Genomic DNA, 18652 nt, shown 5'->3' with positions numbered 1-18652 from the left:
AATTTAATTGCATCGAAAGTTGCACAAGTCTAATACGCAGCTGTTGTTTGTCTCGTTTCTTCGATTTCAGATCCAGCCACTTCCCACTCTGTTAGTAGACGCAAGTTTAAAGTAAACCAGTTGTTTATTCACTTAACTATCAAATGGAGGTGTTTTCAGAAATAATAATGAACAAGAAGAGGGGAACGTGTGGCCTTTATTGAGCACCAGCATTATACAAAAGTGACATAGAGTTGGTTGGAAGTTCTCAGTACAAAACGATGCCCTTCTTGGTCCAGTATTCTCCAAACTTCTTTCTGTACTCTCTGGTGGGATCGTATCTGTCTTGGATTTTCTTGCTCGCGTCGGCGTAACGGTGGCTGAATCTTACGAAATACTTGAAGAGCTCGTCCTTTTCCACAGCATCGCATTTCGCGCAGTTGGTTGCAGCTATCTCAGAAAATTTGTCTGCGTGCAGAAAAAAAACAATACATTAATATCACTTCAATGCTGTAACACACAAAACTCGCAGCATACAAGGGTTGTTCAGTGACATGGGAAAGCTGATGCAAGGTTTTGAATACGCCATCTAAAATGTAGCTTATCGAGTGTATGTGCTTGTGGTTTTATAGGTGATGATGAGAATGAAAGCAATAACGTTATCTCTTGGTCATTCCAGTATTGATGAAGGGGCGTCACACAGTTGCACATAATTACAGGCCAAAGCCATTGCCGTCACTCTATTGTACATTTATGTGGAATATGTTATATGCTCACACAGTATCAAGTTTCCGCACAGAAAAAATCTCCTCTACAAAAATCAACATGGACTCAGTGAACATAGATCTTGTGAAACACAGTCCTGTCTGCTCGTTTATGAATTCCAGGCCACCCATGTTGATGCCGTGTACCTTGACATCAGAAAGGCATTCGATACAGTTTCACACAGTCGTTCTGTGAGCAAAACACAAGGTTACCGAGTAATGGACTGGATTTGGAAGTGAATTCCTGACTTTCTAGCAGACAGAACTAAATACGTTGTTCTTTACGGGACGAAACTGACGGATTTAAAGGTAATTTCAGGAGAACGCGAACGGAGTGTTTTGCGGCCGTTACTATTTACTATACCTTCACATATCATAGATAACGTCGGGAACTGCCTGAGTCTATTCACAGACTATACTGTTGTCTGTACGAAGGTTGCAATGCTGAAGACTGCAGTGAAACGCACAAAGACCTGTAGAGTATCGACTATTGGTGCAAGGATTATCAAATGACCCTGAACGTAAATAAATCTAGCGTACTGCCAATAAACAGGCGACAAGAAGCCCTAATGTTAGATTACACTTTTGGCGACAAGTCACTGGAAACCCTAATTACCATAAAAAACCTAAAAGTAACCGTCTATGGCGACGTTAAGTGGAATGACAACATAAAACAAATACGAAAACTGTTGGGGAAGTAAGGTCTGATCGATCGCGAATTGGAAACGACAGTGAAAATCCAACGAAGGTTTGCACAGATGTGTTGAGCAGTGCCTCTAGCGTGCCTGTCGAAGGCGTCACCTCGTTTCTTTCTCTACTGAGTGCACAGTGAGCGCATAATGATGCCTTTAACAAGTGTCTCCCGCTAAGTATGGGTGCCTGCTGGGAAGTTTCGCCTGCTTTCATGCAACCCCACGTAACATACGTGTCATGCATTTCCTTCCTCACGACAAATTCTCGACTGAACATTGCAGGAGCAATGAGGACGACCCTGCAGCGTTTTCGATGGGAAGTGTTTGATCACCTACCTTACTGTCCGGACTTGGCACCCTCTGATCTTCATCTCTGCTCACATTAACCGCTGGCTATGAAGACAACATTTTAGCACTGACAACAAACTGTAGACGAACGTAGAAAAGTTGCGGAAAGCACAGGCGGCTGCTTTCTATGACAAGGATATTGGAAATTTGATACAACGCTACGATAATGTTTAAGTCGTGCCGCGACTATGTAGAGAAGTAGCTGGAAGGTGTAGTAAACTGCTGCAAAAAAAACATTTTTGATTTTCAGTGTGTTTTCCCAACTCTACCAATGAGACCTTACTTTCCGAGTAGCCTTCGTAGCTGGAAGCGTGATATTCAGTGGGAGAATATTAAGGAAATGTAATTCATCTACGAAATAAGTGGCTTACGAAACACTTGTTCGATCGATTCTTGAATATTTTTCATCAGTCGGGGACGCTTTCTGGCAAGGAAACATCACCAACTTGACCTCATATTTTAAGGAGAAAAAAAGTACACTTGCACGATATGAGACCAGCAATGGCCCCCTTGCGAAAATTTCAGTCATAGATCAGACACTACGGACGTGTGAGTAGAAAGAACAGCTCATAAACTTCCGCACGCACCTCTTGTTTGTCATTCACTCTGGCCCATTGCAGGCGCCCAATGGCCGAGCGCCAAATACTGTACAGCGGAGTAAGAAGTATGTGAAATATTGTTTTGATGCTGGAAACATGCTTTGTTTATCGTTCAAAACGCAGTTTCTAACCCATAGATGGTGCCAGGGAACTGTTTGCTTTCAACATTTTTATGTTGCGATTCATAATTGCAGTGTAAATGAATGAAACGAATGTGTATGTCGTCAAAGAATTAGCGGAACGCTATTTTATCTGTTTTATTTTGAACATCGCTGTTGTGTGTTATTTTATTTTGATTAAAAAACTGCCACTGTTAAGGCGAAGAGATGACGGTTGCAGGTCATCAATGGTGTCTGTTCTTTCGGTCTTATGAGAGGCGTGTGCGAGATAGTCCCCCCAGTCGCACTATCCTCTGTGACCTCGGTGGCTCAGATGGATAGAGCGTCTGCCATGTAAGCAGGAGAACCCTGCCTGTGCACAGACAGTCACTTTCCCTGTGACTGGTACACTGTGCACAGGCAGAGTGATGCCTCCAACTCCAGCGAGCGACTAAATGGTGTAAATTGCCCTGAAGATGACCCCATCGCGGGTTGAAACCGGTTGGCGGTAAAATAAATAATGCGATTGTGACTGTAATTCTGAATAATTAGTAATAACGAGGATAATAACAACAATGATAGGGACAGCTGTAAAACGAATTTATGGGTGTACAAAATAGATGTTTTTCTCGTACAGCGAGTTCTGGGGAAAGGAAATTGAAGGAGGCTGCACTAGCTAATGATACTGGGGAATGAGGAAGATCTGACAGGAAAGAAGGATGTACAGCGGTAACGAGTGCTCACATGTACAACACAATCATTAGTGTTGCTGTAGTACATATATCATTAACTGTCTTCTGAAGTTAAGAGATTTTATTCATTTCTCTAAAACAGGGGTTTCCAAACTGTTCCTGTGACTGGATCACTGTGAGAATCCTATTTCCTGATGTAAAATCTTGTACACTTTGCACGTTAACAAATTTTTAAATCATAACTAATAACACAGATATCATAACAAAATTAAAAAGAACAGTTTCGTCAGAATGTCGAAGAAAACCGCCATATTACTGATAGCTTTTCACGGAGCACTTATTCACTTTCTGCGGGGCACCAGTGTTCTGCAGAACACAGTTTGGGAAACCCTGCTCTAATATAATGCGGGATGTTATTACAGAGTCGATTTCCTACTATTGAGAAGGATTTCGAGGAAGTGGCTGAAAAATGGAGTGGGACAGAAAGTATTTAGCTTCGACGGGAACGGGTGTTCTGCCACGTTGTTCAGACAAGAGGGTTAAGGTCAACGAGAAGTGTGGGGGACAGGGTGAGCTGATAAGACAGTGGACAAGACAGAGAATGCGGAAATCTCTGTATTTGTCAGCACGCAGCCAGGATAGCTGCATATGATGGTGGAATGTGATCAAAGAGTAGAACATCGCATACATAACCAGTGTAAGGCGCCGTGGGCTTTCCTAGGAAATGCCTTGCAGGATAATTTCGTTGTAATCAATGACTGGAAGTACACTATGTGATCGAAAGTATCAGGAAACCTGACGGAAAATGCCTTACAAGTTCGTGGCGCCCTCCATCGGAAATGCTGAAATTCAATATGGTGTTAGCCCACCCTTAGCCTTGACGACAGCTTCCACTCTGTAGGCACACGTTCAATCAGGTGCTGGAAGGTTTCTTGGGGAATGGTAGCCCATTCTAAAGGAGTGCTGCACTGAGGAGATGTATCGATGTCGGTCGGTGAGGCCTGGCACGAAGTCAGCGTTCCAAAACATCCCAGAGGTGTTCTATAGGATTCAGGTAAGGACTCTGTGCAGGCCAGTCCATTACAGGGATGTTATAGTCGTGTAACCACTCCGCCACAGGCCGTGCATTATGAACAGCTGCTCGATCATCTTGATTCACTCGCCATCCCCGAATTGCTATTCAACTGTGGAAAGCAAGAAGGTGCTTAAAACATCAGTGTAAGCCTGCGTTGTGATAGTGCCACGCAAAACAACAAAGGGTGCAAGCCCCCTCCATGAAAAACACGACCACACCATAACACCACCGCTTCCGAATTTTACTGTTGGCACTACACACGCTGGCAGATGAGGTTCACCGGGCATTCGCCATAACCACACCATGCCATCGGATCGCCTCATTGTGTACCGTGATTCATCACTGCTCGCTACGTTTTTCCACTGTTTAATTGTCGAATGTCTACGCTCCTTACACCAAGCGAATTATGAGCAGCAGCTCGACCATGAAATTAAAGTTTTCTCACCTCCTGCCTAACTTTCATAATACTTGCAGTGGATTCTGATGCAGTTTGGAACTCCCGTGTGATGGTCTGGATAGATGAGTGTCTATTACACATTACGACCCTCTTCAACTGTCGGCAGTCTCTGTCAGTCAACAGACGAGGTCGGCCTGTACGCTTTTGTGCTGTACGTGTCCCTTCAAGTTTCCACTTCACTATCACATCGGAAACAGTGGACCTAGGGATGTTTAGGAGTGTGGAAATATCACTTACAGACGTATGACATAAGCGACACCCAATCACCTGACCACGTTCGAAGTCCGTGAGTTCCGCAGAGCTCTTCATTCTGCTCTCTCACGATGTCTAATGACTACTGAGGTCGCTGATATGGAGTACCTGGCCGTAGGTGGCAGCGCGAAGCACCTAATATGAAAAATGAGTATTTTTGGTGGTGTCCGGATTCTTTTGATCACATAGTGTACAAGAGTTTGTACAATTTTTTTCGCGTCAAGAGGGAAGGGTTTTTTATGTTTTTGTAGAGCATGGAGACCAGCATTGAGATTCTCGATAAATGTCTTCCGATTTATTGGTTTTGCACTTAGATGTAGCTGGAGTTCATCAGCGCACATGTGGCATTTGCAGTAGACGTTATTGATATGTAATGAAAAGAGTATAGGACCTAATGCCGAATCCTGGGAGACGCCTGATACTTCCTGCTTCCATTGTCCTTTATGGTACCGGACATGACGCATTGCAGGCGAGATATCAGTTATGAGCGAAACCGTAACACTGCACATTGTATGATCGTAACATTGCACTCAGCGTGAAATGTAGGCTGCTAATTTGGCAAGTAAAATGACGAATGAACAGCGTCAAAGGCTTTGTTGAAGTCTAAAATGCACATGACCGCCGCGTCCCATGCCTCTCTACCAAGCTCAGTTCATCGTCAAAAGGCAGAGGTTGTGCTGCAGTGCTTATGGAAACCTGATTAATATTCGTCCAGTAGGATTTTGTAGTTAGGTAGTTTGTTAGCTGGTCGTAAACTATATATTTTGAGACCTTGGACAGTGCCGGAAGAATACAAATAGGTCGGTAATCAGAGGGTACTATGGCAACGTCCTTTTTTGGTAGTCGCTTAACTAGTCCTATGATGACATCGTGTCCAGTGCATACTGATCTGACACACACAATAGCTTTTTTGACGGTATTGCAAGTAGCATGCTTTAGATAGAATTTTTCGTGGCTACGATGTTTTACCCCCATGAAGTAACGAATGAATCTCTGTTTCGTTTGCGGTTTACTTGCGGTTGTAGGTAACGTGAAGTCATCGGCTGGGACAATGGGATCAGCTGCCGCTTGTACTTTTTCTATACCATGACCACAAAGGTTTTTCCGTAGGACAGCTGGTGTATTTCTGTTGTCGGTCAATGAACGGACATGCCCGAGTTTGTAATTTCTCACAGCTTGACTGATTGTTTCGCTTCTGCTTGTAAGCAATATGATTTTCAGTCATCGGGCGCAGTTCGTATGCGTGACATGCAGCGTCTCTGAGGTTCATGAGTCGTTCTAGTTCTTTAGTTAGCCAAAGTGTACATTTCCTTGTTACTTTTCCGGTCTTTAGGGAAGCTTATTTGTCATACAGTTGAGTTAGTTTGTTAGTAACCCCATGACGTCTTTCGTTTATGTCCGAGAAGGGAACATAAGACGACCCCCAAACTATTTCCTGCGCCTAAGTGGCAAGAGCAGATAAGTCAATGAAGTTCGACATGTAGTCATTTGTGGTTTCTTTCTGGAACTGCCGGCCGCTGTGACCGAGCGGTTCTAGGCGCTTCAGTCTGGAACCGCGCTGCTGCTGCGGTCGCAGGTTCGAATCCTGCCTCGGGTATGGATGTGTGTGATGTCCTCAGGTCAGTTAGGTTTAAGTAGTTCTAAGTCTAGGGAACTGATGACCTCAGATGTTAAGTCCCATAGTGCTTGGAGCCATTTGATTTTTCTGGGACATTCAAGTAAGTCATGAAAATTATGTCATGGATAGATGTTGGAACGCGTGTAAGAAACAATAACATCTTTGCTACGAAAGCTGTGTGATCCACGTCACCAAGAACTCCACTAACGCCTGTTTCATCATGTTTACGGCTTACAAGGGGACGCCGCCAATTGTGAAATTCAGATTCGATTCATACCGCGCATAAGAAAAGCTCATGGCCAGAGGTGTAATGTGGCAAAGCACCAAGATGCACTTCTCAGCCGTTGTCGAGAAAATCGACAGTTAAAAGAAACCGTTGCGGTGAAATACTCTCTACGATTAATAATTTTCCACACCGTTGTGGCGCAGCGGTAAGCGCTCGGGTTCGTAATCCGAAGGTTGCCGGATCGAATCTCGCGCCATGCATTTTTTTAATTATTAGTTTTTTGTAATTCAAATATATATATATATATATATATATATATATATATATATATATATATATATAAACTATTAATGAATTGCTTATGCATGTAGGTGAAGGCGGATCGCTCTCCCATTGTACCGCCTCCATTTTTCCGTTTTTTTAACAGGGTGTACCAAAGCTCCCCCGTCCGCACTGATTTTCGACGATGTGATAAGTTGCGCTAGGGACCGCATCTACCTTCTTTCGAAGTTAGCAGGCAACTACGATGTTATGCGGCGGCTCGTTTCGGCCCATTCAACATCTGTCCTTCAAGTGTAACGACCGAGTAACGGAGTTTATATTTCATACATGCCGGAGCAAATTTGTGTTCGTAGGGTCTCTATTCTAATTCGAACGTTTGACTTACGCTACACGTATTCGTTTCGGAATACCGTTTCTACGTCTTCCGTTAACTATACGTGGTTAACATGATGAAGACAATTAATAACATTTGTGAAATACAACTTTGTTTGCGGAAAACATAACGATGTTCGAAGTCGCCAGTTTTTGCACGACAAACGACTTTCAACAACTTATTATATGCATAATTGTTGTAACAGATTGCCGGGTATTATATATACATATATGTGTGTGAATTACAAAAAACAAAAAAAAAAGGTTGCATGGCGCGAGATTCGATCCGGCGACCTTCGGATTACGAACCCGAGCGCTTACCGCTGCGCCACGACGATGTATAAGATTGTTAATCGTGGAGAGTATTTCACCGCAACGGTTTCTTTCAACTGTCGATTTTCTCGACAACGGCTGAAAAGTGCATCTTGGTGCTTTGCCACATTACACCTCTGGCCATGAGCTTTTATTATGCGCAGTATGAATCGAATCTGAATTTCACAATTGGCGGCCTCCCCTTGTTAGATTAACGAAAGGACTGTGGACGGAAGCGCCGTAGGACTCACCCCTGAGTTCACGCAGCACGTCGCTGCACCTGTCCAGCTGTCCTTCCGCCATACAGGCGATGACATCGTCGTCCTTCATGTCCTTGAATTTGTCGAGGTACTGGAAGTAGCGAGCCAGAACGGCAGGAGCCACGCCTAACAGCAACACCACGACGCAGAGCCTCATGTTGGACGTGGAAATCACCGGCGCGTAGCGACACGCAGGCAAGGGCGCAGTCTTTTGTAGACTTCGCCGCCTTAACGAGCGCCAACAGCTCCACCAAAACAAACAGATAACCGCTTCTCGATACGAGGGAAAGCTCTGATGACCTGTTAACTTCGTAGAGAAATCAGCAGACTAGAAGGCGACGACCGCGATGGTTCCACTTAGTTGCGAACTATTCTACAGCAGTATCAAAATTACGTCGCTGTGTTTACTAACGACTGCAAGCAGGGTAAAGACCTCGGATGCTCTATCGAGTTCCCCGCAACGTGTTTGGAATCGCCTTCCAAGGTACTTTTAAGTGTGTCGTGGAAGCTCGTGGACGATAGAGAAACGAGTGGAAAGTTTCTTTTCTCTTGGTTTTGCTGTGACTGTTCCAGAGAAGGAAGAAATTGAGAGTAAGTTTTAGCTACTCGTCAACGACGCAGTCTTCAGAGATGGAATAATTTAATAAAGTCAGCGAGTGGTCAGGCGATAGATATCATGAATGTGGATAGTAAATATTGTTGAAAGACCAACAGGAATCTTTCGCAACAAATAGGTGTCTGGATACTTTTGCTCAGAGACTGTAGTATCGTCAGTTTCTCACATTCTTCTGCAACTCAATAGATATTCCAAGGAAAACTACTGTTAAGCATCGACATTATGTACTACATTGGTGACTAATGATCCTTTCCACAGCGAAATGAATGCACTATGTTGTCCTAGAGAAGCTGAACAGAAGAACCACATGCTTGTGTACCTTACGGGGAAAACTGAAGAACAAATAAATCTAAGAAAATTCTCGTTTATTGTTCAGTTCCTCATATTCAATTATATGAAATGTAACAAAGACTCAGGATCATCTTCAGATGATTCGCGCATAACCTTCCATAAAAATGAACTCAGAGCTGAATTCATCCCTTAAAACGCACATGGGGAAGGAGTACAGTAACACATTACCGTTGACTAGTGAGCGTACAGTGTTCAAAGACTTCAAGGACCATACTCTAACGCAAAATCATACCTACCCACAACATAACAACTGGACCAACAAGACGATCATGTTTGACAATGTTCCTGAGTGCGTTAAGTGCTTCCACCTCTTGTCGTGTGACAGTATGTCCAGCATTGTCGAACATGATCGGTTTGGTAATGGAAATCAGCGTTTGGCGTCGTTGGCCGGGAGGACCCTTGCCGGGCAGGTCCGGCCTCCGTGGTGCGGGTCTTACTACATTCGACTCCACATTGGGCGACCTCCGCGCCGGATGGGGATGAAATGATGATGTAGACAACACAACACCCAGTCCCTGAGCGGAGAAAATTCCCCTACTCAGCGGGGAACCGAACCCGGGCTCGTAGAACGGCAATCCGTCACGCTGACCACCAGGTGTAATGGTGTAGTGGCACAATGTTGCAAGAGCGTACTGACCTCTAAATCTTTGAACACGGTACGCTCGCTGGTCAATATTGTTATGACACTCTAATCCAATGTGCGTCTTTTCAGGGATGCAGTCCACCCTGACTTCACTTTTGTGGATGACAAAGCGCGATCGCATAGATCAGTGCAGGTGGAGGAACGCTTGAAGTGGGAGGACATTCGGCGAGTTGTCTGGCCTGCCAGTTCCCTCGACTTAAAACCCACCGAGCACGTGTGGGCTGCGTTGGTCAGTCATATTACAGGACGTCCACATGCGCCATTGACCATCCCGTACTTGTCAAGCGCGCGCAGTGGGGGGGCGGGGGGGGGGGGGGGGCAGAGCAATGGAACGCCCTACCCAAGAACTCGTTACCAGCCTTCTGGCCAACATGGAGGTACATTGTAGATCATGCATTGCTGTCACCGGTGGTCACATACCCACATACCATATTGAGAACCATGTCCTAACTTTTGCAACGTCCATAGGACGATCATAAATAGTGGTGACTTCAAAATGGTTCAAAGGGTTCTAAGCACAATCGGACTTAACATCTGAGGTCATCAGTCCCCTAAACTTAGAACTACACCACTGGCTATTAAAATTGCTACACCACGAAGATGACGTGCTACAGACGCGAAATTTAACCGACAGGAAGAAGATACTGTGATATGCAAATGTTTAGCTTTTCAGAGCATTCACACAAGGTTGGCGCCGGTGGCGACACCTACAACGTGCTGACATGAGGAAAGTGTCCAACCGATTTCTCATACACTAACAGCAGTTGACCGGCTTTGCCTGGTGAAACGTTGTTGTGGTGCCTCGTGTAAGAGGGAGAAATGCATACCATCACGTTTCCGACTTTGATAAAGGTCGGATTGTACACTATCGCAATTGCGGTTTATCGTATCGTGACATTGCTGCTTGCGTTGATCGAGATCCAATGACTGTTAGCAGAATATGAAATGCGTGGGTTCAGGAGGGTAATACGGAAAGTCGTGCTGGATCCCAACGGCCTCGTATCACTAGCAATCGAGATGACAGGCATCCGCATGGCTGTAACGGATCGTGCAGCCACGTCTCGATCCCTGAGTCAACAGATGGGAACGTTTGCAAGACAACAACCATCTGCACGAACAGTTCGACGATGTTTGTAGCAGCGTGGACTATCAGCTCGGAGACCGTGGCTGCGGTTACCCTTGACGCTGCATCACAGACGGGAGCGACTGCGATGGTGTACTCAACGACGAACCTGGGTGCACGAATGGCAAAACGTCATTTTTTCGGATGAATGCAGGTTCTGTTTACAGCATCATGATGGTCGCATCAGTGTTTGGCGACATCGCGGTGAACGCACATTGGAAGCGTGTATTCGTCATCGCCATACTGGCGTATCACCCGGCGTTATGGTATGGGGTGCCATTGGTTACACGTCTCGGTCACCTCTTGTTCGAATTGACGGCACTTTCAACAGTGGACGTTACGTTTCAGATTTACGGCCCGTGGCTCTACCCTTTATTCGATCCCTGCGAAACCCTACATTTCAGCAGGATAATACACGACCGCATGCTGCAGGTCCTGTATGGGCCTTTCTGGATACAGAAAATGTTCGTCTGCTACCCTGGCCAGCATATTCTCCAGATCTCTCACCAACTGAAAACGTCTGGTCAATGGTGGCCGAGCAACTGACTCGTCACAATACGCCAGTCATTACTCTTGATGAACTGTGGTATTGTGTTGAAGCTGCATGGGCAGCTGTACCTGTACACGCCATCGAAGCTCTGTTTGACTCAATGCCCAGGCGTATCAAGGCCGTTATTATGACCAGAGGTGGTTGTTCTAGGTACTTATTTCTCAGGATCTATGCACCCAAATTGCGTGAAAATGTAATCACATGTCATTTCTAGTACAATATATTTGTCCAATGAATACCCGTTTGTCATCTGCATTTCTTCTTGGTGTAGCAATTTTAATGGCCAGTAATGTACTTAAACCTAACTAACCTAAGGACACACATCCATACCCGAAGCAGGATTCGAACCTGCGACCGTAGTAGCAGCGAGGTCCCGGTATAAAGCGCCTAGAACCGCTCGGTCACAACGGCCGGCGCGGTGACTTCAGTGTATTTATTGCGTTTGAATGAAAGTGTTACTTCTGGTCGTCTCATTGCGTATTTATTTCAGTTACCTTCTGTACTACACTGTAGCCGTTCTTTGTATGTGTGGCTCAGGTTCCAATGAACTAAGTTACTTGGCAGAGACACATCACGCGAAAGTTACTTTCGTTCTTCAGTTTTGCCTACCAATGTAATATTATGGAGCGGCAGTGGCCTGTGGAAATCGGCTGTAGCCCTACAGATCGGTTTGTTTATTATGATGAGGAGCGTCAATCTTGTTTCCAACTTAATCATCTAACCATTATGACGTAGATTAGTTATCTCTTAGATAGCGGAATATTTTCGTCTGTCTGGGCTGCCTCTAATAATGGCTTTTAAATATCGCTGGAACGTGAAAAGATGAGCTTGAGAAATACTATCCTATACACCTCAGTATGATAGGTATCAAAGCATGACATAAACAAGATTCTGTCCTTAATGTGATTATCTATTCCAGAATGAAATGACTCTATCTGCGAGGAAGAAAATAAAGAGACATATGAGCAATAGCATTGGTGCAGACTAAATTTGTTTCGTGAAAACTTTTACGTAGCTCCTCTCAGTTTTTTAACGCATGTGTATTCAAATAAAGACAAAAGTTTTCAAAAGTAACAAAACCGGAAAATCTATTACATAACAGTAAGACCGCTGAAGATATTTGTAATTATCCTTAGTGTTATACGTGGCTGCCAACAACGTAGATGTTTTTCAAGAACTGTAATGGATGACGAACGCTGTTTCAATAAAGAGTTACGAACTGTGACGTGGGACACAGACCTTCGTGGCACCTGCCAGTTGCAGCTAGGTCTGGAACCGCGCGACCGCTACGGTCGCAGGTTCGAATCTTGCCTCGTGCATGGATGTGTGTGATGTCCTTAGGTTATTTAGGTTTAAGTAGTTCTAGGGGACTGATGACCTCGGATGTTAAGTCCCATAGTGCTCAGAGCCATTTGAAGCATTTGCGCCAGTTGCAACTAGTCTTCTCAGTACCTCACGAACATGTCCAGGACGAACGGGTAATGACAGAAGAGAAGGTGAGTCAGACCGCGACACGAAGCCGGACTTCCTACTTACAGGAATTGGACAAAAATGTGGAAACATCGTGAGAAATGCGTGCTTGAATATAAATGCAGTTGCTAACCAGGCCTGCACGTTGCGCTGTTGTATCTGACCACGAGCGGAACTTGTGCAGTGTCATAACTAACATAAGGACATCACACACATCCACACCCGAGGCAGGATTCGAACCTGCGACTGTAGCAGCAGCGAGGTTCCCGACTGAAGCGCCTAGAACCGCTCGGCCACAACGGCCGGCTGGGCTAATTATTGGTGATCGTATTGTGGGTGCTTCCATAACCAAGACAAATGAAGTGTTTGGTGTTTCAAGAACTATCAGTTTAATAAGTCATACGTGCAAAATACTAACGCGAATTCTTTACAGACGAATGGAAAAACTGGTAGAAGGCGACCTCGGGGAAGATCAGTTTGGATTCCGTAGAAATGGTAAAACACGTGAGGCAATACTAACCCTACGACTTATCTTAGAAGAAAGATTAAGGAAAGGCAAACCTACGTTTCTAGCATTTGTAGAGTTAGAGAAAGCTTTTGACTATGTTGACTGGAATACTTTCTTTCAAATTCTGAAGGTGGCAGGGGTAAAATACAGGGAGCGAAAGGCTATTTACAATTTGTACAGAAACCAGATGGCAGTTATAAGAGTCGAGGGACATGAAAGGAAAGCAGCGGTTGGGAAGGGAGTGAGACAGGGTTGTAGCCTCTCCCCAATGCTATTAAATCTGTATATTGAGCAAGCAGTAAAGGAAACAAAAGAAAAGTTCGGAGTGGGTATTAAAATCCATGGAGAAGAAATAAAAACTTTGAGGTTCGCCGATGACATTGTAATTCTGTCAGAAACAGCAAAGGACTTGGAAGAGCAGTTGAACGGAATGGACCGTGTCTTGAAAGGAGGGTATAAGATGAACATCAACAAAAGCAAAACAAGAATAATGGAATGTAGCCGAATTAAGTCGGGTGATGCTGATGTAATTAGATTAGGAAATAAGACACTTAAAGTAGTAAAGGAGTTTTGCTATATGGGGAGCAAAATAACTGATGATGGTCAAAATAGAGAGGATATAAAATGTAGACTGGCAATGGCAAGGAAAGCGTTTCTGAAGAAGGGAAATTTGTTAACATCGAGTATTGATTTATGTGTTCGGAAGTCGTTTCTAAAAGTATTTGTATGGAGTGTTGCCATGTATGGAAGTGAAACGAGGACGATAAATAGTTTAGACAAGAAGAGAATAGAAGCTTTCGAAATGTGGTGCTACAGAAGAATGCTGGAGATTATATGGGTAGATCACATAACTAATGAGGAGGTATTGAATAGAATTGGGGAGAAGAGGAGTTTGTGGCACAACTTGACTAGAAGAAGGGATCGGTTGGTAGGACATGTTCTGAGGCATCAAAGGATCACCAATTTAGTACTGGAGGGCAGCGTGGAGGGTAAAAATCGTAGAGGGAGACCAAGGAATGAATACACTAAGCAGATTCAGAAGGATGTAGGCTGCAGTAGGTACTGGGAGATGAAGAAGCTTGCACAAGATAGAGTAGCATGGAGAGCTGCATCAAACCAGTCTCAGGACTGAAGACCACAACAACACCAACACAATGAAAGTGGAAATAACATAATAATCTAAGACGCAACGCGGACGAAAGTGTGTGTTGTGTGATCGTGACAGACGGTATTTGAGATGAATGACAACTGCAAAAGCCACTGCAGGACTGAATGTCGCACTCGTGAACCCTGTCAGTACCAAAACAACACGAAGGGAGCTCCATAAGCACTGCCGGGCGATTTGGAGTTCTAAACCTACTCATCAGTGAGGCAAATACCCGTAACGGAACAACGCGGCGCCTAAGCCGTAACACCTGGACTATGGCGCAATGGAAGAATGTTTTTGGTTTGATGAGTCTTGTTTCACGCTGTGACCAACTTCTGACCAGGTTTACGACCCAGAGTGAAACATGGCGGCTGGTGTGATGATTCGGTAGGGAATAGCAGTTGGCCAGCAAAACACCTGCAGTCGTGTAGTTTGTCACGAAGAGCGATCAGCTCTTGTGGAAAAGTATGGATGTAAAGTGCTGGATACTTTTTTGAATAATATTCAATAAAGTTCTCGCAACATAAACAACATTTCTTTACCTGGGATGGATGTTGCATTTTCTCCGAAACGAGTATGTATTGTTAACTACAAGTCCCATAATAAATTTGAATACCATACTTCAATCTCTGTGCAAGAATACATAGTTTAGTAAGTAGAGATCTAGAAGTTGTTCATAAATTAACATTGGGTATGTGACTAACAGCTAGAAATGTTGTTTGAGTTAGAACTAAAGTACGCAAAAATATTATCCCATGCGGCATGGCGAAAAGTAACATCTACGTCAAGTGGAGAGGAGCGAATATAGGTAGAGTTCAAAAAACGGTATGATCGGATAAACAGTCTTTAATCCTCTTTACGTAAAACTTCTTTCTTTATTTAATTTTACTGAATTAAAGTTACTAAAATACAATTAGTAATACTAGTCCATTGATAACATTTGTAAAATAAAGAGAGTTATTGTGTGATTATTACTTTTTGAGCAAAATATACATCTGCAGAGTCCTCAGTTTGATAAGCAAACCTCTCACAAGCATTAATTAGAAGTTGTATGTTAGAAAAGGGTGAGGGAAAAGATGTTGATAATGAGTGTTACACAAGACCCTGTACCGTCGCTCCAAAACAATGGACTGGAAATAATTTTATAATTGAACAGTATCTTCATTAAAACGTCACTTCTCATGTCATTCACATTCTGCAGATGCCACTGGCAGGAGAAGGTTACGCAAATCTTGCAGACTTCCTTCTGCTCTGTGTACAGAACGTGACAACCACGATTAACACTCCACCCGTCTGTAGAATATACCGGCTTGAACAAAGTAAACATATAATTTTGTGTGTCCTGAATTCAGGACCTGTTCTGATTTATGGCTTGATGTGCGATTAATGCCTGGCAGAAGTTTCCGCACCATATATTTTGATTACATTAATTTTAAATGGATAAACAAGACATAAAATTAGGCACAGAGTCACAGACAGTGGAAGTTCAATGAAGTATGATAGATTTGTGATTGCTGCACTCTTTTAATAACTGCTAGGTTGAATAATCATAAATGAAGTTACTGACGATGAACAAAATAATACTTTCTCTATGTTTTACTGTAACTACTGTTATGAAAAATTAAACAGATGACCTTCTTCAGTATTCTGAAATGCATAATTCACATACGCGGTCATTGTTTAGTGCATTAATATCTTTGTTTCGTTGCGAAAAATTAAACAGATTACCTTCTTCAGTATTCTGTCATACATAATTCAGATAATCGGTCATTGTTTAGTGCATTAATATCTTTGTTTCGTTATGATAAATTAAACAGATTACCTTCTTCAGTATTGTGAAACACATGATTCACATAAGCGGTCATTGTTTAGTGCATTAATACCTTTGTTTCGTGCTCGTCATTTGTTTAATGATACGTCAAGGAGAATTTGAAGTGACAGGCGGCTACCATTTTGGCGCTTTTATAACATAGTTCAATCTACGTAACGAAGGTTGTGCTTCTACAATTCACAACAGCCGAAAGTAATCACTTGCGAAGTGGAGAAAATAAAAATGTCTCGATCAAGGCAGAACGCCGTAATAAAACTGGTTTTGAAAGTTTTTGTTATTGAAGTAACGATCTTGAATAACGAGTGCACAAGTTGGAGACAGCTTGTGCGTATGGCTGTGGATGTGCTGGTGCTTGAGGACGGCAAGGAAAGAGTGGTAAGATGACAACAGCGCATCTTCAGTAATTTATGGTTGAAAAAATGTTTCTATACATTACTGAGAAATACATTTTCTAGGTCAATTCGTATGAAAGCAATCAGCTTAGCCTTTCATGAAATTGTCTATTGTAGTCTTCTCGAAATAGGACCAGATGACGTCGCAACTTCACTATAATCGGTGAGTGAGATGAACCGGATATATTCATTTTATTACCTATCATTGTACAGTGCAAAATTATTATTATTATTAGCGAATTCTCTCAATAAATGGATGAGTTTAAGCAAATAACTCAATCAAATTTTCTTTTGGTTGTTCTTCTTGTTCCAACAGGCTTTCATTCTTTCCGAGAAGGCTTATTTACGTTCTTTCGAGCACGTTGGTCTGTACTGTTTTTGTTGTCGTTGTTCTGATGTAACTTTGTGTCTGGAGGTCTCTCTTTCTAAAACGTCAGATAATTTTTAAGGTTCTTTCGAGTTCCATTCATCGAAGGGGTTGAGTTACGAAGTGATGTTACACAATCTGCTATCCTTTTGGTCAGTGCTTTTCTAGTAGTCTGTTGAAATGAGCAAAGAACTTCAGTCACCTTCCCTTAATGCCAATTTCTATGTTTGAAAACTTTTCTGTTGTGTTGACTGAATGTAGCCTGTTAAATCTTGAGCATGTCTTGCTTCTAAAATTTTCTTGATGATCTTTCTCTCTCTTTAATTTCTTCAAGTTCGTGTTTTCTCTTAAGCTTCTGTGTTTCGCTTCCGTAAAGGACTGTTGGTTTTGTGACTGTGTTGTAGTGCCGAAGTTTTGTCTGTCTTGACATATATTTTTTGTTGTAAGGGTTTGGACTAATGCTAATGCTTTTTCGACTTGTTGGAGGCGATTTTGCTGTCAGATTTTTTCACGGCCGGTCTGTTCGATGAATTCTCCGAGGTATTTAAAGTACGGGACCCGTTGATTTTACCGTATTTTGTTTTCAAGCTCGCGATTTCTGTCTTTGAACACAAGAATTCAATTTTCTTGAATGAGTTTTGTAACCCCCACATTTTCTGCTCATTCTCGAAATGTCTCGAGCTGTTCGACAGCAGTCTCTTCGTCCTCTGCAAGTATTTGTGCTGACGAACTTTCTGTTCTGATTTCTGAATGTATTTTAAGGAATCGCTCCTTGGGTTCCGGACAATTTAACAGTTGTGAAAAATATGTTGTTCTCTGGTGAGTACCCTTTGATTTGGTTCGCAAGGATCTTGTAGAAATCGTGTCTGTTATGGTTTTTGAAGTTGTCTTCAATTGACTCCAGTTGGTAACTGTTATGTTTTCCTTCATTTTTTCTTAAAATCTTGGATGTTTGTCTGCGAAATTCGAGGAATTTCTTTTGTGATTTTTCTGATTTGTTGCAATTGTAATTCTAAAATGCCTTTCTTTCATTCTTCTATGCGTTTTCACATTCTTGATTCCACTAAGAGTGTTTAGTTTTTTCTTCAGGTTGTTATTCCCACTTTTCTGTTATTTTAGAGTCTTGGATTTTGAGTAGGTCAAATTTTGGGGTCACCGGTGTTTTCCTGTTGAATTTTCTTTTGGGTGTGAATTTAATTTTGATCCTGGTTAAATAATGATCCGAATCGATGTTCGCACCTCTGCGTACTCGCACATCGTGAATTTCTTTTATGTAGTCGTACAGTACTGCCACATTATCAGTATGAAATTCTCCTAAATGATGAATATGTGATAGCGATGTTTCTTTTTCCAAAGTGAGGTTGACTTAATTTTTAGATTGTTTTGTTAGCATAACTCAAAGAGTTGTCTGCCATTCTTATTGGTGAACTTGTGAGCAAAATAGTCTCCTAATATCCTCTTGTATTTCGTCCCCTGCCCATATGGGCATTAAAACACGGAGTAGAATTTTAACATCATGTTATGGAATTTTTGCCATCTATGTTTCAAGTTCTTCCCAGAATCTTTCTGTTTTCTTCGGGCTCTTTTTTATTGCCACCATTTGTTGGTGCATGTACGTTAATAAAGAT

At 42.8% G+C, this 18652-nt stretch overlaps 1 protein-coding gene across 1 annotated transcript; it reads right to left on the bottom strand.

The window, feature by feature from the left end:
- Nucleotides 1-247: 247 nt before the first annotated feature.
- LOC124798825 lies at nucleotides 248-8183 on the bottom strand. The gene is made up of 2 exons (XM_047262355.1): nucleotides 8018-8183; nucleotides 248-447 (listed from the first exon to the last, which is right to left on the bottom strand). The coding sequence occupies exons 1-2, from the start codon at nucleotides 8181-8183 to the stop codon at nucleotides 248-250; spliced, it is 366 nt and encodes a 121-aa protein (XP_047118311.1).
- Between the last annotated feature and the right edge of the window lie 10469 nt (nucleotides 8184-18652).

The sequence above is a fragment of the Schistocerca piceifrons genome, chromosome 5 (assembly GCF_021461385.2).
Source record: "Schistocerca piceifrons isolate TAMUIC-IGC-003096 chromosome 5, iqSchPice1.1, whole genome shotgun sequence".
In the NCBI taxonomy this organism is placed as follows: domain Eukaryota; kingdom Metazoa; phylum Arthropoda; class Insecta; order Orthoptera; family Acrididae; genus Schistocerca; species Schistocerca piceifrons.
Note: the sequence above shows the minus strand (reverse complement) of the source record. Positions and strands in the feature narration are given on the sequence as shown.